At 60.1% G+C, this 22095-nt stretch overlaps 1 protein-coding gene across 3 annotated transcripts in view; it reads left to right on the top strand.

Moving 5' to 3' along the window:
• Nucleotides 1-8379: 8379 nt before the first annotated feature.
• The window catches only part of LOC123635994 (ski oncogene-like), a 60662-nt gene continuing 46946 nt past the window's right edge, over nt 8380-22095 (top strand). For all 3 annotated transcript variants that reach the window (XR_006734271.1, XM_045548717.1, XM_045548718.1), the window contains exon 1: nt 8380-9361. Coding sequence is in view for 2 of the 3 variants with exons in the window: in XM_045548717.1 (XP_045404673.1) it covers nt 8393-9361 (969 nt within the window). In the remaining variant the exon portion in view is untranslated. The remainder of the gene's footprint in view (nt 9362-22095) is intronic.

Here is a 22095-nt window from a genome sequence, read left to right as displayed (position 1 = left end):
CTGGACTTGGCACTTCGGCCACTTGTCTGTGCGTGAGGATCTGATGAGGCCGCTTGTCTGTGTGTGAGGATCTGATGAGGGTGTGCTCACCGTCCCTGCACAGCCAGCGGAGCCCTGGCAGGGAGGGACAGCCACAAGGCAGAGTGAAGGGAGCTCCAGGGTCTGGGTCACTGGCCTGCGGGAGGGTGGTCGGGGCTAGGTCTCGAGAGGGCAGCAGCCCCCGGGGAGGGTGAAACAAGCCAGGTGTCAGGGCTGTCTTGGTGCTGGCGACCCTCCCTGTTGTCACTAGCAGGGTCACAGCCTTGGCCCTGAGAGGCTTTGGGGAGCAGAGCAGCACCTCTGCTTTGGGAGGTGCCGGCCAAAGCCTTCCCAGGGGCCACGATGGTGCCGTTCTGCCCCCAAGTGTTCCCTGTGCCTACCCAGGGTGCTCAGCACTGTGTGCTGGGTAAAAGGACAGCAGTGATGCCCAGGCCCTGGCCCAGGGCCCCGGCTCCCCCTGCACCCCCACAGTGGCATGGCCCCACCCCATGCTTTACATGTGATCTTTCTAGCCTTGGGGCCCTGGGCCCAGCGAAGTGCTGCAGGCAGGAGAATGAGGCGGCCACCCTGTGACCGGTGTGGCGTGGCCGGAGCCCCAGGCGGCCGTGCCAGCCTGGCACACATTCCGGAGCAGCACAGGATGCTTCAGGGGACAGGGTCCAGTGGGCGGGGATGGGGCTGCAGGGCAGGCTGTCCTCGGCTCAGCACACAGTTCCTCCAGGATGGGCCTTGCCAGAGTGTCCCACCTGCTGTCCACAGGCTGTGGACTCATCCCCAGAGCCAGGGATGTGTGGGGTGGCAGCCCCTGGCAGGCTGAGGCCTACGTGCCCCTCCCTCATTCCTGCTCATTCCTCCTGCTACTGCATCCTCGGCCTCTGAGGTCCCCCGTGCCGGGGCTGGGCAGTGCTCCCCTGCAGGGGAAGGAATCCCAGAGCCAGCCTTGCCTTCCCAGCCTGGAGCCTGGGGCAGACTCCATTGCACCCTGGGGGTTGGGCGACCACCTGGCTCCAGGGATGCCCGATGCTCTGCCCAGGCTGCCAGGGGCTGGGCAGCCCCTTGTTGGTTGCCCCACCGGGCTTCATCCAGCAGCCAGGCCCAGGCCTGGCCATGGTGGGAGTGGACAGGAGGGGGCACAGTGCCCGATGCAGTGGTCAGCCCACCACCTGACCAGCCCCTGCTGCAGTGTGCTGGCCCACCCTCTGGTCCCCAATGGCCACAAGGGCAGGACTGTCCACAGGCATACCCACGGCAGGCACTCTGATCAGCGAGTCCATGTGTCATCACAGTTGACCCTAAGAGGCAAGTCTTGGCTGTGTGCTGGACGCTGGGACCCCTGGACCTGCGCAGGTCCTGGCTCTGGGACCACCCCAGGGGAGCAGATACACGCTCGAGGCCACCTGGGACAAGTAGCCCTTGCGGGGGCTGTGCAGATGCTCCTTTTGGGGGTAGGTTCCTGCCAAAATAGCCCAGAAAGAAACAACAGGGAAGGTCGACAAAACTGAAAGCGGCTGCTTTGAAAAACTAGAAAACGCAGGTCAGCACAAAGAAGAAAATTAAAAATATCTGCAGTTTCTTCACTCGGCAGAAACCACTTTCTTGCTTTACAATATAGCAACTACGGACTATAAAATTCTAAGGACCACATCAGCGACATCCAGGAATTCTGATTGACAGTGTTTTCCTTATTATTCAGTTTAAAACATTTTGTGATTTCCATTTTGATTCCTTCTTTAATCGATGACTTATTCAAAGTGTGTTCTGTAATGTCCCAGATGGTGGAGTTTTTTGATGGGGATGTGAACTCATTATTCTTTGTTATTTATTTTTAGTTGAGAGTTCTAGTTTGTTTATTTTAATTTTTACCAAAGAAATATAGATATATAGATAAGAGGAATAAAAAGAGCCCCCAAATTTAGGACAATTTCAATGTGTCTGCAGGACTCACCCAGCTTCCCCACCACCCCTGCCCCTTGGCCAAGTACACCAGGGACATTAGGTGTGGCGATTATTTTCTACATATTTTAGGTTGTGTGCTCCTGCCGCTCCTTCTTGGTTTAGCGGTTTTCCCCATGGCGAGGCGTTACTGGAGAATGAGAGCTTAGCTCTTACCTAGTGCCTTCCGCCCACCCTGCCTTCTCTTCTCTCTTCCCAAATGAGCCATTTCATCATTTTTGGTGAAGTTGTTGATGCTGTTATAACCATGTAAATATTATTCACTGCTGAGCCAAGCAGTGAACTCTGCTTAGATTTGCTCTTTGTTTTTCCTGGAGTTAGTATTTGCTTTGATTTCTTTTTTTAACTGCTGAGTTTCTCTGTGGCTATAGCTAACCCACCTACATCTTCCAACAAGCCCTTCACGCAGTGTTTGATCCAGTCAGATGAGTCCTGCATTCCACTGGCTCCACGTTTTCCTGGAGCCTTTGTTCTCTCTCTGTCTGGGCTGGTTGCTGTCTGGGCTCCCTGTCCAGGCTGGTGGGCAGTTTTCTGTCTCCTTCATGGACTGAATGGACATCCCCTTCTCTTTTTCTCCTTTTTTTTTTTTTTTTTTTTTGAGACAGAGTCTCACTCTGTTGCCCGGGCTAGACTGCCGTGGCATCAGCTTAGCTCACAGCAACCTCAAACTCCTGGGTTCAAACCATCGTCCTGCCTCAGCCTCCCTGCTCGGACTACAGGTGTGCACCACCACACTAAGCTAATTTTTTCTATTTTTAGTTGCTTGCCTAATTTTTTTCTATTTTTTTTTTTTAGTAGAGACGGGGTCTCGCTCTTGCTCAGGCTGGTCTCAAACTCCTGACCTCAAGCAATCCTCCCAGCTCGGCCTCCCAGAGTGCTGGGATTCCAGGCGTGAGCCACCGCGCCCAGCCCCCTTCTTAGCTCTTGTCAGGATGGAAGCCCAATTCCAGACCCCATTTCAGAAAGGACTGTGACTGTGATTCTGTCCCACGCTGGCCTGAACCACCAGCCCTCAGTGGATGTGAGCCCAAACCTCAGCCTCACATTGGCTGTTCGGTCTCCACTCTTGCTCACTACTGTGGCTCGAGTTCCATCTTCATTTCTAGCTCTGCAGAGCCTCCTTTCTTGTGTGTTTTTATAGAACATTTAAAAAGCACATCCATTTTATCCAGCATGTTTGTGCCTGGACTAGGAGGGGAGCCCGTGCCGGCCCCCCCCACTGGCGGGAGGCACAGCGAGCGCTGTGCCGCCCTGTCTGTGCCTCGGGCCACACCTTCTTGCTGCCCCACGGCAGCCTCTCAGCAGCCTCAGCCGGGCCACATGCAGAATTCATGCCTCCTCCTCCTCCTAACATTTTTAAAAATAAAATTTGTATTTTGACACAATCTAAAGCTTACAGAAAAGTTGCAAGAATAGTACAGGAACTGTTTTCCCTGAAGCATTTGAGAGTTCGTTGCCAACATGGTGCTCCACCACACCCCAAAACAGGGACACTCTCTCAGGCACCCCAACATGACCGCCCCAGGGACGACTAGGATTCGCACCCCATCTGGGGCTTTCCCATTGTCCCAACAATGTCCCCAGCAATGACAAGATCCAGCCCAGGACCCACATCACACTGAGTTGTCATCGTGCCTTCTTAGGCTTTTCAGTCCGGAACATTCCTCAGCCTTTCTCTAACCACTGTGACCCTGATGCCTTTGGAGACAGTCCCTCCACGTGTGTTAGTCTGAGGCCTGTCCCAGTCAGATGTCAGCTGTGCCTCTCTGGCAGGAAGGTGGCGGATGTGCCACCGCTGTCTGCCCATGCCACCCCGGCAGGCGGTGCAGGAGTTCCCTCGGTCCGGTTTCCGGCGGGGCCCACTTTTGATCGCGTGGTTAACGGGCTGTCTGCCACACTCTCCACCGGGAACTTAGTTTTTATTCCCTTTGTGACAAGTAAGCATTTTATGGGGAGATAGTTTCAAACTATGAAAATCGTTTTCTTCAAACTTTCAACTCAATATATTTATTTATTTTTTATTTGAGACAGTGTCTCACTCTGTCGCCTAGGCTGGAGTGCAGTGGCGTCATCATAGCTCACTGCAGCTTCAAACTTCTGGGCTCAAGTGATCCTCCTGCCTCAGCCTCCCCAGTAGCTGGGACCACAGGTGTGAGACACCATGCCCGGCTAATTTTTCTATTAAGGGTTACCCCCACCCCCAAAACAACCATACTTGACCCTGATGTGATATTTATTTTAATGAATACTAAAACGTGTGGACTCTGGGTTTCCTGTTATATTCTATGGTCATGATCCATCACTTTAGGACCATGTGTTACTGTCATTCCTGCGTTTGATTTGGCCCGTGGGAGCCCCTTTTCCCCGGCTCCTCACCCTTTCCCACCCTCTGTCATTCCCTGTTTCTCATCCCGTCCTTTCCCAGCCCTGGGGTCAGCTGTTTCTCCAGAGGACGCTGGTTCCTTTCAGAGACTGGAGATTAGAAGCCACGACCGGGGTTCCTGGTGTGCTCACTGCTATTGGGGTGTCCTTCCTCTCGGAGGACAGAGTAGGGATCTAGGGATGTTCGTACAAACACACATTTGCATCAGTGGTTTTGTTTATAAATATTGATGTATGTGAGATCACACAGGTATGGATAATTTCAATCCAGCACTGCATGGTTCGTATTTCCCTTGCCATATTTTAAATTCCCATCTCTGACAGTGAGAAATCGCCCTTGTTACCTGTAACACATTTTCTTATTTGGTTGATCCCCCAACATACTCCATCTCCCTGCCCCTGGGCTCCGACCTGCTCTGGGCTCCTGGAGGACTCTGCTCCAGGTGCCCAGGGGGCAGGGAGGAGGCTTTGTAGCTGCACTCCTGGGGGTCACCTCCCACATAAACTACTTGCACTGCAATCTTTGAGGGCCTACATTTGGCGGAACCCAAGGTAAGACAAAATTCTTTCCTAAATTTTTACAAGCTTATACTACTTAATTTTTATTTCAAATTTAAAGATTTTTTTTTTTTTTTTACAGTAACTTCACAGGTTCCTAACAATGGCAGTTTGTGCCTGGCTGCCACCAGGCTTTTCCTCTGCTTCCCAGGGAGGAGGGCAGGGTGGAGCTGAGCTGGTCTGCAGCCGGAAGCTGCCTGTCTGTCTGTCTGTCTGGCCGGTGGTCTGACCTCACAGTGCATTGTCAACTCTCACAGGATGGGGACACGGGACAGAACTTGGTCCCCCGCCCGCCCGTCACAGCACCTGCGCTAGTAGGAGCTTATTCAGTATGTGTGGCGGGGATCAGGGAGTGAGCTGGAGGCCTGGTGCAGGGGGCCCTGCGCCCACCTGCGTGCTGGGGCTCCTCTGGCCATGCACCATGTCCAGCGTGCCCCACTATGTGACGGGGCTGTTCCCACAGCCTGGACCCTCCACCTACTGGTGTGGTGGCCTGAGTGGGTGACTGGCTGGAGCAGCTGCTGGGATGGGCTGGAGAAAGGACAGCAGGTGGGAGCCCCCCTCAGGTCTCCATCTAGGCGCAGCCACCCTGAACCTTGGTGGGCTGGGGGGGTGGGCTGCTCTGGAAACCCCAACATCTTGGGGGTGGAAGGCAGGCCTTGGAGTCCACCGAAGGCAGAGGGAGCTTCAGAGGCCAGCTTGAGGCCTCCCCAGCTTCTCAGGGCCCTTCCCCCGACGCCTGATCCCCCACCCCTCCTGTCCCCAGGCCCTTCACCCTAGGTGTGCTCATGGCTGCTGTTCTGGGACTCTGTGGCTTGGGGAGAGTGTTGGCCCCTGGCCGGGGCCCAGCAGAGCGTCTGACGGGCACTGCCTATCGGGGGCACAGGTTCCGGGCCCTGCCCAGAGCTGCTGCGCACCCCTAGGAGCAGCAGGAGGAATTCCTTGCTTGACTGGAGATGCTTCCCCGCAGGCCCTCAGGCTGGGCCCTGTGGCCACCTTCCTTGGCTCACGATTTGCCCGAGTTTTACAGAATTCAAATCCAGATGGAAGGAAGTGACTCCCGCAAGTGCAACATTACCTGTTTTTTGGGTCTAAAATGTGGGCCAACAAAACCATCTCTAGGAAAACAAATAAGAAGTCCCTTTTCTTTGTTTTTTAAATATCCATTTTTAAGGAAACATCTTTGTACCCACTTTTCTTACATATGAGCATATAGAGAAGCTGTGCGGTGGGGCCTCTGCTGGGAAGAGTGGGAGGGACGCAGGGCGGGGAAGACAAGGACAACCCACCCCCTGAAGCAGAGGGAGGGCTCACAGAGCCCTGCACCCTGATTCCCAAGCCCCTCCCTAGGGTCACTTGCCCCTGGGACCAAGGCCTGCACAGATGCCTGGCAGCTCCCCAGAGCAGTTGTGCCCCAGGAGTGCTGGTTTGGGTGGTTCCAGCCTCTACTGGGGAGGGGAGGAACAGGTCACGACTAAAGTGGGCATGGCTGTCTCAGCAGGCCAGTGTGGGCACCCTTGCTCCCTGGGGAAAAGGCGCACTGCCCATCATGGCTGGGCTGTGCCTCTGCCTCAGGTTGAGCATGTTCCCGATTTTGAATCCCCACTCCCAGGCCTCTGTGGAACGCTGCCTCCTCCGGGGACTACCTGGCCAGACTGTCCAGTTCTGGGGCCCCTGGTCTGCTCCCCCCGGCCCTTCCTGGCTTTCCTCTCTTGCACAACACAGCCGGCGTACCGAGGGACAGATGGGTGTCTCGTGTGGCTACGACTCAAGGGATGTGTAATCGGTTCCCTGGCCCTGCAGGTTGCAGGGTGAGGGTACCGCGGGCCAGGACAGGTCGCCGTCGCAGGGCCATCCGCGCTAGGCCAGAAGCCCTCACCGCGGGGCGAGGAGGGTCTCCGCCGGCCGGCCTGCAGGCGGGCGCTGTTGCGGGTGTGCGGTCGGTGGTCGGTGCAGCCTGCCTGTCCCGCCCGGGCTGGGGTCTCTCCTGCACCCCGTGGGGGTCCCCGTCACGCTCCATGGGATCTGTGTCGAGGGTGGGTCCCTGAGTGTTGTCGTCCTAACGTGTGTGGCAGCCCACGTGGGCCATGCGGCGTCGCCCTCGGAAGGGGGCTCCCAGGTCGCCGTGGCGTCCCCGGGGCGGGAGCCCAGGTGTGTCGGCGGTTTCCCTGAGCTGCGCTGTCCTGCTAGGAGGACCCCGGGGCTGTGGCCAGGCCTCCCCGTCGCACGGACCCGCCCCTCGGCTGGTCTGCGGTTGTGGCGGGGCCCTGTGGGTTTCTGGGCCCCAGCGGCGGCGGGACGGGCGCCTTCCCAGCCGCGCAGGAAACGGCCTCGGCCGGAAGGGGGGCCCCGGGCGCCGCCGCCGCCGCCTCCGCCGATCGGCCTTCGGGCGGGCGGGGCCGAGCGGGCCCGAGCGGACCCGAGCGGAGCCGAGTCGCGAGCCGAGCGGGGCCGAGTCGCGGGTGGGCGGAGCCGAGCGGGGCCGAATCGCGGGCCGAGCGGGGCCGAACCGCGGGTGGGCGGGGCGTGCGGGACCGAGTCCGGCCGAGCGGAGCCGAGCGCGGCCGAGGCCGGGCGGGGAGCGCGCGTTCCTGGAAGAGCGCGGCGGGGAGCGGGTCACATTCTTGGCCGGCGCTCGGGCTGAGGCGGACGCACGGCAACAAACAGCGCGGGGGCGGGGCCGGCGCGGGGCGGGGCGGCGCGGCGGCGGCGTGAGCTCAGCGCCGGGCGCTCAGTCCGAGCCGGAGCGAGCCGCCGGGAGGATGTGCGCCGAGCGCCTCGAGCCCCGCGCCGCCGCCGCCGCGCTCTGAGGGCCGCGGACGAGAGGCGCCTCCGCCGCCCCGGGAGCCGCGCGGGCGGGCGGGCGGGCCGGGGGCCGGCGGCGGGCGCGACGCGGCCGGCCAGCGCCGCCGGGACGAGCCGGGCGGGCGCCGCGCGGTGGGAGGAGCGGGGCGGCGGCGGCGCGCCGCGCGAGGACGGCCCGGCGGGCCCCGCGCCCGCGCCCCCGCTCCTCCCGGGCCCCTCGGCCTCGGCCGCCGCGGCGATTCGCGCCTCGCGGCGCCGGCACCTGCCCGCGCGCCCCCCGCGAGCCCCGGGCCCGCGAGCGTTGGCGTTGGCGTTGGCGGCGCGCGCCGGGGCATGCCCCGCGCCTAGAGCCCGGGGGGCGCGCGGGGGGCGCGCGGGGGGCCCGGGCGGCGGCGGGCGCGGCGCGGGGCGCGTGGATGTGGCGCCGGGCCCGGGCGGCGGCGGGCTCCAGCGGCGGGACCCCTTCGCCCCGCCCGCCTTCCCCTTCGCGCCCCCGGGCGAGGCCGAGGCCGCGGCCGTGATCGGCCGGGAGCCGGCGGCGGGGGGCGGCCGGGGCCGGGGCCGCGGGCGCCGCCGGGGCGCGCGGGGCGGCGGCGGGGGCCGCGGGGGCCCGGGCGCGCGGGAGCGGGAGCGGCCCGGGGAGCCGGAGCGCACCATGGAGGCGGCGGCGGGCGGCCGGGGCGGCTTCCAGCCGCACCCGGGGCTGCAGAAGACGCTGGAGCAGTTCCACCTGAGCTCCATGAGCTCGCTGGGCGGCCCGGCCGCCTTCTCCGCGCGCTGGGCGCAGGAGGCCTACAAGAAGGAGAGCGCCAAGGAGGCGGGCGCGGCCGCGGTGTCGGCGCCGGTCCCCGCAGCCGCCGAGCCGCCGCCCGTGCTGCACCTGCCTGCCATCCAGCCGCCGCCGCCCGTGCTGCCGGGGCCCTTCTTCATGCCGTCCGACCGCTCCACCGAGCGCTGCGAGACCGTGCTGGAGGGCGAGACCATCTCGTGCTTCGTGGTGGGCGGCGAGAAACGCCTGTGCTTGCCGCAGATCCTCAACTCGGTGCTGCGCGACTTCTCGCTGCAGCAGATCAACTCGGTGTGCGACGAGCTTCACATCTACTGCTCGCGCTGCACGGCCGACCAGCTGGAGATCCTCAAAGTCATGGGCATCCTGCCCTTCTCGGCGCCCTCGTGCGGGCTCATCACCAAGACGGACGCCGAGCGCCTGTGCAACGCGCTGCTCTACGGTGGCGCCTACCCGCCGCCCTGCAAGAAGGAGCTGGCCGCCAGCCTGGCGCTGGGCCTGGAGCTCAGCGAGCGCAGCGTCCGCGTGTACCACGAGTGCTTCGGCAAGTGTAAGGGGCTGCTGGTGCCTGAGCTCTACAGCAGCCCGAGCGCCGCCTGCATCCAGTGCCTCGACTGCCGCCTCATGTACCCGCCGCACAAGTTCGTGGTGCACTCGCACAAGGCCCTGGAGAATCGGACTTGCCACTGGGGCTTCGACTCCGCCAACTGGCGGGCCTACATCCTGCTGAGCCAGGACTACACGGGCAAGGAGGAGCAGGCTCGCCTGGGCCGCTGCCTGGACGACGTGAAGGAGAAGTTCGACTATGGCAACAAGTACAAGCGGCGGGTGCCCCGGGTGAGTGTCCCCAGGGCTGGGAGCTAGGGAGGCTGCGCCTGGGGTGGGGTCCCTCCTGGGCCATGGGCTCTGGCCTCCGAAGGCTGGGATCTGTGCTTCTGCCTAACCCCGAGTCTCAGGGTTTGGTTTTGAGCTAAGTGAATGCAGGGCATTGTCAGTGTTCCATTGCCAGGGCCACACAGTTTGGAGGAAGGTCCTTTTGCGTGGCCCCCAGGGTGACCCTGAGGGGGACCCAGAGGGGCCAGGCCTGGTGGGTAGCAACGCCCCCACTCCTCCTCGCCAGGCCCACAGCCGTCACCCAGATAGGCTGGGGAGGCTCAGGGGCGGCACAGGCCTTGTGCGCTTGCTCCGAGAGAGAGGCCTGCCCAGAGCTCCAGGACGCTAGATCCAGCAGGACCCAGCCTGGGAGCCTCAGGCCCAGGTCTTCTTTGGGGCCCCCATGAGGCATCCAGACATGATTAGGGTGAAGGTTGTTGCCCTCACCCCAAGGCACTCAGACTTGCAGACAGAGGAGTGCTTTACCCTGCCCCCAGCATTACAGCTTGGGCCAGGCTGGGCCTAGCTTGTCATCAGCTCCCCGTTTTGTGCCTTTAAGTCTTGGGACCAACACAAAAATGAAGCCAGGTGTCCGGGCCGCAGTGGCAGGGGCCAAGACTTGGTGGCTCTGGGCCCGTGCATGTCCCAGAGACCCCCATACGGGGAGGGCCACTTGGCACCCTACTCTGGCCTGGTCAGCGGCACCCAGGCCCAAGCGGTGGAGTTTCTGATGCCTGCGATTTGTTTTGGACTCGCCCATTTCCTTCTGTCCCTCTCTGAAACGCAGAAGGGCGCGGTGCGGAGGGCCGCTGGCCCGGGCTGTGTTGTTTGCCAGTGGGAGGATCTGTGGGATCCGGCTTGGGCAGCTCCCAGGCCTCTGGACGTGGAAATCATTCACTGGGGTCCCCAGGAACTTTCCGTTGTGCACCTCCCCAAGTATTTGTAACTTTTCTTTTAAATATCCAGGCTTATTAAATTGCACACACAGAATGCTGCATTGGCTCAGCTATTCTTGGGAGGCCTAATTAATTCAGCTATTGCATCAAACTTTTTTTTTCTGAATCTGTGAATAGATGCTCCAGCCCGGTTTTCTCTGGGCGCCCCTCCAGCGGAGTGTCAGAGTCGTGGGGAGGAGGGGCTGTGGATGGAAGCGAGGGACTGTTGCCTCTGCTCGGAGGGGGCTGCTGAGCGTGTGCATGTGCGCACGCATGTGTTTTCAGTGGTGTCTCTGCCCCTGGCGAGGCCAGCGCCAGGGTGGAGCGTCTGCACACCACTTCTGGGTTGGGGGAGGATGCTGGTGATGGGGCTGCAGACACCCCAGCAGCCCCGGGGGCCCTCGCTTCAGAGGGGGAGTGGGCCGGGGTGGGCATAGTGGCGCTCCCTGCAAGCTGGGGGACCTTCTCTTTGGGGTGCCTGCACCCTGGCCAGCTCCTGTGGCTTGAGGAGGCCGCGTGTGGGGATTGTAGTGGGCTCAGGCAGGTGGGTGTGGGTTGCCTGCGGCTGAGGCCTGAGCGATACTTATCTCGTCTGAGCAGGGTGTGTCTGTTTTTGTCGGACTCTGGGTTTTGTGTGTGTGCGTGTGTGTGTTTGTGGTCTTTCTGTGTTCCTGGGCTTTGCTGGGGGCAGGCGGAGTGGCCACCAGAGCCTTTTGTCACAGCTGCTACAGAGTGGCGCCCAGGTCACCTGGCTTCTCCCCACTCACAGCAGGTCGTGTAATTTGGGTGTGAAGGCCCGTGGGTTTAGGGAAGGCCTGGCCCACGCGCTGCTCCGGGAGGAGGCCCGACGGTGCCCCGAGTCCCGGTCATAGAGCCGGGCCCGACAGCCTTGTCCTGGTCGCTTCAGCTGAAGGTCTGGGCTGCCTTTCTCTTTTGATGCCCTCCTTGACGCTGCCCTGAAGTCTCCCTTGCTGACTGAAACACAGTTGCCCCGCCATGATGAGGTGTGCTCAGTGCAAGCGATTGGGGTCTCCAGCCCTGAGGGCAGCTCAGCCCTGCCCTGGCAGTGATGGCCTCAGCCTGGGTCCCTGTGCACTCGCCAGCTCCCGAGTCCTTCCTGACCAGGGACCGAGGACTGCCTTGTCCTTCCCATGGGGCACTCGCCCCGCGTGCCCGTGTTCTCGGCGTGGTGTGGTGGGCAGGGTTGCTCCCACGGCTCTGGGCTCTGTCACTGTGCATTTGGGAGCTCTGGGCCGCATTGTCCCTTTGAGTACCCCCAGACTGCCATGTGCTTGTCTGTGTACGCACAGGGCGCCACGTGGGCGGGAGTGTCAGCATCAAGGTGGGTGTGGACCCAGGGCTGGCCGACCCCTTGTCCTAGAGGGAGTGGCCAGGCAGCCCCCAGCCCCTGCTGGTCCCGGTGGGCTCCTCCCACTCACCTTTTGACAGCTCATTCTCGGGATACATTTTGATTTTTTTCACTTCCTTTGTAGCTTATTTTAATATTTTTGATCTGCCGAGGACGAGGGCAGGAGGAACAAAGAATGTACTGGAACTCTGTTTGCAGGGGCTGCTGCTCCCAGCAGGCCTCTGGGCTGTGCTAAGCGGGGCAGCTGGAATGCCTTCCGGGTGCTGTGGCAGGGTGTGGGCCGAGCCTCCTGTAAGAGTGGGACGGGGTCAGTGCTTCTCGGTGACCTCCCCAGGGTTCCTGGTACCCTGGTTACCTCTGCCCGCCCTGCTTTGCCGGTGGCCTGGCCACGGCGGGGTGGTGGTTCCTGTGGTCGCCCCAGTGTGGAACCGAGCAGGAGGCGGGGCTCCAGCTCCTAGCCCCGGAAACCCTGTGGGCAGGCAGCCAGGCCGGAGGCCCTAGCGTGTCAGCGGTGCTGTGGCAACGTGAAGGGCTGGCAGTCATTCTTGGTGCTGCCTTGATGTCACAGGGACAGAGGAGCTGTCCCCTTCGTTTGGTGCCCGTCAGGCCCCGCTTCCTTCCTGTGGTCCAGCTTGGGTGCCTGGCGAGTCACCTCTTGGGGACCCCTGTGGCTGCTGTCCTGGGCAGGTGGGGTTGGTCTCACTTCCCCACTCTGTCCCTTGCTGGCTTTGTGACCTTGAACGAGTTGCTCAGCCTCTGTCTACCTCAGTCTCCTCATGTGTAAACTGGAGGCTGGGGTCGAATGTCACAGGTGTGGTACGGACGGGTGGTTTTGCTGCCGGGAACACGTGGTAAAAAGGCGCCTCTGAGCCTTCCCCGCGCCCACCCCTCTTCTTGTCTGCCTGGGGGGCTCTGTCCCCGTCTCTCGGGTTGTCTGCTAGCTCTGGACTGCACGGGACTCGGTCCTCTTGTGGTCAGGGACTGCTCTCAGAAAGGGAGACAATGTGGCCGTGTGCGCCGCCGCTTGGCCCGCCGCCTGGGACCTGGGACGCGGCTCCTTGTCCCACAGGACGTCTCGCTGGGCAACCAAGTGCTTCTCTTTCAGACTGACGACGAGGTGGTGCCTCGGGGGCGGCAGTAGGCCGCGGTGTGTTCCAGAAACGGGGGCTCCTTTTAACTGCTGCTTGTGGTCGGGGACGTTCTCCGGGGCGGGGGGGTTTGGGTTGCTTCAGATGGCTGTTGTCTCTCCTTCAGACTCCCGAGTTCTCAGGGATATTTCAAGTAGAATTGCTGTTTTCTGTGTGGGTGGAGGTGCCTTTTAGGGGGCTGTGGGCTGAGGATTGCTTGGTTTGGAAACTCTGTGCGGAGGGCCACGCTGTGTGTCATCCGGCTGGCAGGTTCCCTGGTCAGAGGGTCCCTAGTCAGAGACAGACAGCTGGCCAGGGGAGTGGCAGCAGCTTTTAGGTGCAGAGGTCAGGAAGGGGTTGCTGGGCTTTGGGACGCTGTGTGAATAAGTTGGGTTTTGGTCTTTTAAGCCGGAATGACCACAGGAAGGGACAGCATCAGGAGCTGCAGGTGACTTGCTTTTTCTGGGACCCCCCTTGAAGACAGCAGCCGGTGTAGCGTCTGGGGCTGTGCTCACCGGAGGCCCACAGTCTGGCGAGCGCTTCAGGGGGTCATCTGACCCTTTGTCCGCTGGCTTCCTTCTGAAGAGGTGCTCACTGTGTGTCCCGCTCCAGGTTTTCCCAGGATTCGTGGTGACTTCTCAGCCCCTGGACGGGCCTTCCATCTGGTCTGTCTGGCCCCCTGGGTGAGGGCTCCAGGAGGAAGGCCAGCGGGGTCTTCTCAAGTGGGGAAGCTGAGGCGCAAGCGTGGGCTCTGGCTCCTGCCCCCTGCCCACCCCTTGCAGCCAAGGAGGGCGTGGGGGTCCCTGGTGCCCACCGTAGGCTTCTGCAGGGAGCAGAGCCTCGCGTACGTCTGTCTGTCAGTCTGGGACCCCTCTGGGAACTGGGCCGGCTTCCTCCTTTGCCTTCCGGGGCAGCAGGGTCATTGAGTGGTCCTCACCCCTGCCCGGAGTCCCCCTGTCGGTGTGGAGCTGTGGAGAGTAAGGTCATTGACTCCGTGGCGTCTTGTTTCTCAACCTGCCCTGCAGCAGCTGGTTTGTGTAACGTCTGTCTGAAAGGAGGGGAAGGGCAGACAGGATGTTGCGCGCGAGGAAGTCTGGGTTAAGTGTGACCTGAGCCCTGCCCGGAGCCCAGGTTGGGGCTGCGCTGCCCTGGCGGGGCCTCCAGGAGGAGGTGGCGGGGCCGGGCCCTGGCCGTCCGGCAGGAGGTGTCCACGGCTGGCTGGGCTCTCTGTGGCAATAATGTGTCTCTTTCTAAGGATTGCGAAAGTTTAGGGAGGGTTTCTCCACTGGAGAATTATGCAAGTTTCAACTGAAATGTTTTAAAAAGTTTCTTTGTTTTGAGTCAAAATACAGAGGCTGAATTATTTCCTTAAGATCTGGGAGAACTGAGAAAGAAGGAAAATGCCCGTCCTGACTGCCGGGCCGCGGGGTAGGGTGTGGGGTCGTGGAGGGAGCCTCTGGAGACGGGCTGTTCACACCTGGGGGTCAGTCCCTTCCTGCCCTGGCTGTCACCTGCGTGGTCGGAAGTGGGTTCCGGTCAGTGTCAGGCACACCCACAGATGGTGTCCCTAGGGGCCACATGGGGCCGTGGAGTCCATGAAGCCACCTTCTTACCTGGGTGAGCCTCGCCTGGGTCTGCCCCACGTCACCCCTCGGGGGCTTGGTCGATCCTCTGGAGACCTGGGGCCGTGCTGGCCACCTTGCCGTCTGTTGAGGCTACTCGGGTTGCCCTCGAAGCGCCAGGCACATTCCGGCGTGGGGTGGGGGGCAGCGTGCAGTGCGTGACAGCTCCCGGTGCTGCATCCGGGAGTCCAGTTCCAGAGGGCCCGCTTCCCTTCAGTGCTTCGTGTTTTCCCGGGGGCCTCCTGCTCTGGGTTGTGCCACCACTGGACTCTGCTTATGTACTAAAAGGACAGACCAAATGGACTTTAAATGAGATTGTGGGGATGCTGCCAACATCTGGAAGGACGGAGTGGCCGGAGCACCCACACTGCCCCGTGTCCTTCTTTGGCCTTTGCTTGAATTGCTGTTCTTTGGCGTGGTCTTCGTCTTGTTTGGGTGGAGACAGATCAGGGGCTTCAGGAAAGGACTGGAAGGAGCCTGGGGAATAGCTGAGCTTCTGTCTTGACATTTGGCGTTTGTGACTCACAAAGATTCAGAGAACGCTCCGGCTCCATGACTTTGCAGCTACAGGTATGACTGTCGGGCCTGGCCCTGGGGGTCGTGTGTGGGTCGTGGTCATGGCTGAGGCCCCAGTTTGGGGGCCAGAGTAAATCCTCCCGGCGTGGCTCCGTGGAGATCACTGGCTGTCAAGGCTCATCACAGCTGTTCTTTGGCTAGAAAAGGGAAACCCAGACATTTTAAGGAGTGGAGCTGGGATCTTCCTCAGGTGTCGTTCTTTTCTCACCCCATTTTATATTTTGGAGTCACTCAGGTCTGACTTGGGGACGCTTCTACCCTGGGTCCACGTAGGAGTGCTCGGAAAGCGCTGGAATGTTACCTTTGGCTGGCGGCGGGGAGAGCTGTTCTTCCCAGCTCTCGGCCTGCCTGGATGGGCCTCTGACGCAGCTCCCACTGGGGTGGGCAGCTGTGGGTGTGGAGGGCCGCGCAGTGGGTCCCCGGTCAGAGGCAGACTCCTGGCCAGGGCAGCGACAGCAGCTTTTAGGTGCAGAGGCCAGGAAGGGGGTGCTGGGCTCCGGGACCCTCTGTGAATAAGTTGCATTTGCTTACTCAGGAAGACTCTCTGCGGGTCCCACTGTGCTTCCTGCGTTAGAGAAGTGCGGTGCCTCAGGCTGGTGGCCTTGGGCGGGCACGGGTGTTGGGGAAGGCCGGCTCTGGTGAGGGAACGCGGCACTGTTGCCCCCATCGGAGGACCAGGCTTGTCCTGATAGCTGCAGCCACCGGGGTCTGCAGGGGCAAGGGCGTCTGGGGGGGGCCTGTGCGCCGACTGAGGGCCCAGGGTGCTGACTGGACTGTGGAGTGGCCCCTCCCCTGCCTGAGTCAAGCCCTGCGCTGAACTCCACCCATGAGGGTCCCTGGGGGTGTGTGTCTTCTGACGGAGGTCAGAGGTCGGCCTGTTGGACCCTACCTGGGCCGGGTTAAGGAGCTGATGCGCAGCGGGAGGCTGATCTTCAGCATGTCTTGGGGCAGCCCTGCTGGTGCCCGTGTGTGGTGTCAGCGCCTCTCTGCCAGGTGCTGTGCTGGGGGCCAGCCTCGTGGTCCCTGCCTGGTGTGGCCGCAGCACAGCCAGAGCAGCTGGAGAGGGGTCATCCCTGGGCCCCGTGCGTCGCCTGCTGGCCCCGGGTTTGTTTGAGAGACTGATACTTGGAGAACCCAGACTGCTCTTGGAAAGCAGTTTGTCCTCGTGCCTCCCTGCCTGGCTCCCTGGCCCGCCATCTCTGCGTGGCAGTGGACGTGGTCATGGCCGCCACTGTGCCCCGTACGTGCTGTTCCCTGTGCTGCTCTGGGACGTGGGTGGTCCTGCCAGGCCCTCCGTGGTGCCCGGGCTGGGCCTGGCTTAGTGCTGGTGGGGCCCGTGGACACAGGTGCTTCCCCGCCACACCCATCCCTGAGGCCTGAGGGTGGCGGTGCCCTTGGCGCTCCCTGCCTGGAGGCTTCCTCTCTGGCAGTGGCAAGAGCCTGTGGCGCCAGGTGAGGGACTCCTGTTTGTTTGTTGAAGGTGAGCTCGGGGCCTGGACTCTGAGCCCTGGTCTGAGGGAGGAGGAGCAGCCGGCCATGTGGACGGGGCGTGTGGGCTCATGTGCTGGGGGCGGTGGGATGCGCCTCCCGAGGACACCGTGCCCACGCATGCTGCTGCCACACATCCCTTGGACTAGCAGTAGCCGACGAGGGCCGTGGCGGGGCCTCTGTGTTGGCAGGGGCTGCAGGAGGGCCTGCCGTCTGCCCTCCCCACAGGCGTTGTGCCCCTGGCTGGGCCTGCCCTCCTGGGGAGGGGGCCTCGGGTGGGAGACACCTGGGACTTTCATAGCGGCTTCTCCCTGGACACTCGTGTGGACCTGGAGGGAGGAGGGGACCCGCCGGATCCGCCCTGGCGCCTGCCCGGTGCTTGGGTGCTGTTGGTGGTATCCTTGCTCCGCCTCACCTGCTGCTCCTGGCTTCCCTGCGTTACAACCATGTTGCCCAAACCATTAAAAAAATTATACTCCCAAGTTGAATGATATGCAAATGTAGTCAATTAAGCGAGGGGATTTTAATTAGCAGTTTAAGTTCATGTGTGAAGTGCCTTGCCTTAATTACTTGACAGTTTTGTTGTAAATTTGCTAAGTTTTTTTTTGCAGAACTATCAAAACTGTGATTTTTTTTTTTTTTTAACATTCTTGTATGCAATAAGTGTCGCCCAGCTCGCCTGACCCTAGTGGATTTTGTCTCAATTTATAAAGCTCTTTAAACTGTGAAAACAAGGTAAACCCTGCGGGTTGCCTCCATGTGGCTCAGTGTGCTAAGCTGTGCTCTGTGTTTCCCGGGCACTTGCTGGTGGTGGGGACCTGCGGCAGCCGCTGTGGGCTCCCAGGGTGGGGGAGGAGCTCGGAGAACCTTGGTCCCAGGTGGAATCTGGGCAGCTGATGACAGCACCCGGACACCGAGACCTGAGGTGGAGTCAGGAAGGGCTTCGGCCTGGTTGGGCCTTGTCGTGTGAGTGATTGGAACCCAGGCACGGAGACCCCCATGGCACGGGGACCCCCACGGCGTGGGGACCCCCATGGCACGGGGACCCCCACGGCGTGGGGACCCCCACGGCGCGGGGCCTGTGTCCCGTCTCGTGGTCCTGACTCTTGATCACAGCCAGCCTTGGACGGCTGCTCTGTCTCGGGGGTTCACAGTTCAGTTAATGATTTCCAGGTTCCTTTCTCTACCATCTGAGAGCCTCCTTTTGATTTTCTTGAACCAGAGAGCGGTTTCCATGATGCTGGGGTGGGCGAGGCTCTGCCCGCCAGGTGCCTTCCCTCTGCCGGGCCCAGCCCCGCCTGCCCCGCCCGGCTGTCCAGTGTGGACGGCGCGATTGGTACAAATTGCTCTCTCCTGTGGATCTAGAATTTGCTTCCATTTGCCTGTTACACTATTAAAGTTGTCTCCTGGGGGTCCTCTATGGTTTTTAGTGCCCCCACCCCGTTAATTACCTGATTGAGCTTGATGCCTCTAGTGTAGATAGGGTTTTTGTTTGCTCACTTAAACCTTTTTACTTGAATTATGGTTTGCTCGTTAGTTAACTGACTCTACATAAAGGACTAGATTTGCTGTCCCTCAGGAGCGAGCGTGTCTGTGACAGCCTGTGTCTTGGTTTCCTCTGTGAGGCGCGGGCCCAGGACCAGCAGGACAGCCCCACAGCATGGATGCTGTCCCTGGGGTCCCACTCCCCTGAGGCTGTCCCAGCCTTCTGGGACCTTGGCCAGGGAGGCCTGGGGAGGCCTAAGTGGTGGCTGGGAGGAGTAGGGGAGGTCTGAGCCGCAGTGGTGGCCGGGGCAGGGCGGCGTAGAGACACTGCCTTTCCCAGGGCATGGGGCTCTGTGATGAGCTGCCGAGGGCAGTCGCCTGGCTCTGTAGGAGCAGGTCCTGCTGGTGGTGGCCTCGGGGACGGGGCTGTAGAGCGGGGCCCATGGGCAGGGGTTCCCAGGGCGGTCGGAGCCCATGGTAAAGGAAATCAAGTGGATTTTAAGGTATAAAGTTGTATGTAGCCCGAAGTCACTGTACAGTATTAGAAAACCTGGGGTTGTCAGAAGTGAAGTGCTTTCTCCTCCTCAGTAGAACGACACAGTCGTGAATCCAGGAGGGGAGTGGCGGTGAGGTGCCGCACCCCTGCGTGTCTTTGTGGGAGGACACCGTGGCCCTGGTGCCTTGGTGGCCTGGCCCTGCACGGCTTCTCGCTGCAGACTGTTGCCGGTGGGTGGGGAGAGCAGTATGGCATCCTGTTTTTCATGTGTCAGGTAAAAGACGGGTAAAGCACAACTGTTTTACTGACACAGCTGTGTCACTGAAAATGTTTGAGGCCCAGGGTAGCTGGAGCCCGGCCATGGCCTCTTCTTGCCCCTCGGGGGAGGGTGGCCCCTTCCCTTGGCCTCTGGCCTCTGAGCTTGACGTGTGGCACGGGACGGCCCAGCTGGGGCGGGCAGGTGGCGCCCTGTTGCTGTCGGCCTCCTTGGCTGTGCCCAGACCCTGTGATGTTCTGGTTAAACCTTGTCGGGGGACCTGCCAGGCTGTCACATGTGGGCTGCAGGCGAGGCGTTTGCAGAGGCCCCATGGTTGTCCAACACACGTGGCCTCTGCCATTTCCCCCTGAAACTTTGAGGGACACAGGCAGAAAACCAGGAAGCTGTGGGTCCTGGCGGGTGGGGCTCTGTGGGGTCCTGCCCTACTGTTCCCTCCCCAAGGGCACGGAGGACCCGGGGTCCCCCTTGGCAGGGAGTGCTTTTCTTGTACTGTCATTGTGAACGCGGGGCTTAAATATGTCTGTGGACAGATAAAAATGCAGTTTTATATGGAAAATTGAAACTTACGTCAAAGCAGAGAGACCGTGCACCCCACGTACCCAGTTCAACAGTTACTAGCATCTGGCTAATTTTGTTTCATCTAACTCCCTCTCCTGTTTTTGTGAGGGGGCTGTACTTTTTTAAGCAAATCCCAGGCATCATCTTATTTCGTAGTTAAGTGTTTCAGTGTCTACGTCTAACAGATAAGGAATTTAAAGAATCTTAACCATGATGCTGTTAATGTGTCTAGTGAAGTTAATGAAAATTTCTTGACACCAGCCGGTGTTCAGTCCTTGCTGTTCCAGAGAGCTCTTGTGCTGTGCTTTTCGGGGCCTGGGGACACCGCTGCGTGTGGTTGTTGGGTCTTCTCTGCCTGTGTGCGTATGTGCGGTGTGATGATGGCCTGCGGGGACAGTCCCAGGTGCTGGCCTGAGCCTGGCAGAGACGACATTTCTGCCTGTTGAGAGGCACAGAGGCCGGGAGAGAGCAGGCCAGGGCCTGCTGGCCGTGGAGCCGGTTCCTCCCCCTTGGGGAGGGCCAGCCCTGGGACTGTCTCGGGCGGTCTGAGACCTGCCTCGGTGGTGGGTCCTCAGCGCAGCCCCCGCAGCCAGGAGGCCTGGGGAAGGGGAAGTGGTGCGTTCTCCTAAACGTGCGTGAGCATCTTCCCATACGGCGACTGGTACCTGCTCATCGCAGAGTCCTGAGACGGTGGAGAAGAGTGCAGAGGGACCCTGTGGTCCCGCCCTCACTGTAACCTTTGCCAGTGACTGAAAGCAGTTTTTTCAGTTGGGTTTTTCCACATGTACACTATGGTCTGCCTTTTTCACTGAACGAGGGAGGTGGCGCAGGTATTTCTGTTACTAGGTTTACTGTAGAAATACCATTTTCACATCCTTTTAGAAAACAAGCTAAAAGCACGCAGCAGCGATGTTCAGACAGCACAGAGGGGTATGAAAGGCAGACATGAACACACGGGGGTGAAGCTGTTCTTGGTTTACCCCAGCGAAAAGTCCTGCTCTGTGCCTGCCCCTCTCCACTTAGCGTCTTTTGGGATGTCAGTGCTGCTGGGTGCCGTCGGCCAGCCGCCTGGTCTTTCAGAGCATTTGGTGGTATTGAGGGCTCTGTAATTTATTTAATGTCGAGGTTTTTATTATTGCAAGAGATGTTTCAGGGCTCGTCTTACCAGGGACGCATCACAGAAGCACCGTCTTGACACTCGCGCAGCAGCATGGAGTGAGCCACCTGCTTGGTTGCTCCCTCAGACACGGTTCGCCCTGCCCTCTTGCCGTGTGAGCACCTGCCCGCTGTGTCTGCCCTGGGGGGCTGTAGGGTGGCTGCTGTGCTGTCCCTGAAGCCTCTTTCAGCAGGGCTCGTCCACAGCGGCAGTCTTGCTGGGAGCCCTTGTGCTCCTCCTGACTGGCTGTCCCCATTCTGGACCCCGGGACCAGGGAGCAGATGCTATTGGGCATTTCTTGGCCCACACGGCTACGCAGGCTGCACACGTGTCTGGAGCACGGGCCTGGGAATGAAATGGCTGGGTCCGAGGGTGCGTTGATGGTGTCAGCCAGTCCTGCAAAGCGTCCGCCTTCCTGCCCATTGGTCTTACTGGCTGTAAAAGGGGCGGCCACGCTAGGTGTGCAGGGAGAGTTTCTGGGGGATGTGGTGGGTCAGTGGGAGTGCGCACCAGCCGGCCTGCTCGTTGCCCTCTTGTTTATTTGCTGATCCGTGTGCACACGCGGTATACATCTGCATGTCTCTGCACCCTGAATCAAGTGGGGTAACCGTGTTTGTGCTCAGGTCTTTGTGCACGTTTCCGGTCAGTAGCAGCCTATGAGACCCCAGAAGGTGGGGATTTTCTAAGGGCTGCTGACTTACACCTCACCAGAACCTCTCTTGGTGGCGTGCCCATCCCCGTGCCCATGGAATCAGGCCGGCCATTTCCCCGCCAGCTCACAGCCTTGCGCCCTCTCACATAGAGTGTCTTTGTTAATTTGGAAGGTGCAGAGTCTCACCGTTCAGTTCATACTTCTTTGCTTTCTAGTGGGGTTGGCCATTTTGTTATTTTTAGTATTTTTTCCTGTAATTTGCCTCGTGCCTGTTATTTTTTTTTTATTGTGGCACAATAGACATAAAATTTAGCATAAAGTATACTGTTGGGTAGGACCTAAGGACATTTACGTTTTTTTTTTTTTTTTTGAGACAGAGTCCCATTCCCACCCAGGCTGGAGTGCAGGGTGTCGTTATAGCTCACAGCAACCTCGAATTCCTGGGCTCAGGCAATCCTGCCTCAGCCTCCTGAGTAGCTGGGACTGTAGGCGCCACCATCACGCCTGGCTAATTTTTCTATTTTTTGTAGGGATGGGGTCTCGCTATGTTGCCTGGGTTGGTCTTCAACTCCTGGCTCCTTCGCCTCTCAGAGTGCTGGGATTACAGGCAGGAGCCACCGCACCGGGCCCAATTCATGTTCCTTTGCAGGTGTCACCACCACCAGTTCCGTCTCTGGAACTTGATCATCTTCCCCAGTTGAACCTCTGTCCCTGTTAAACACTAACTCCCCATCCCCCAGTCCCCCCTGCCCCGGCACCACTGTTCCACTTTCTGTCTCCGAATCTGGCTGCTCTACGAACCTCATACTCATGAGTGTGTTTATGAGTGGAATCAGACATTATTTGTTCTTTTTGTGGCTAGGGTAGTTCACTTAGCACAGCGTCCTCGGGGTTCACCTATATGATAGCGTGTCAGGATTTCCTTCCTTTTTGAGACTGACAGTCCATTGTACGGGT

This window comes from Lemur catta, chromosome 3 (genome assembly GCF_020740605.2).
Source record: "Lemur catta isolate mLemCat1 chromosome 3, mLemCat1.pri, whole genome shotgun sequence".
Classification (NCBI taxonomy): Eukaryota; Metazoa; Chordata; class Mammalia; order Primates; family Lemuridae; genus Lemur; species Lemur catta.
This window is presented reverse-complemented; position numbering and strand designations above follow the sequence as displayed.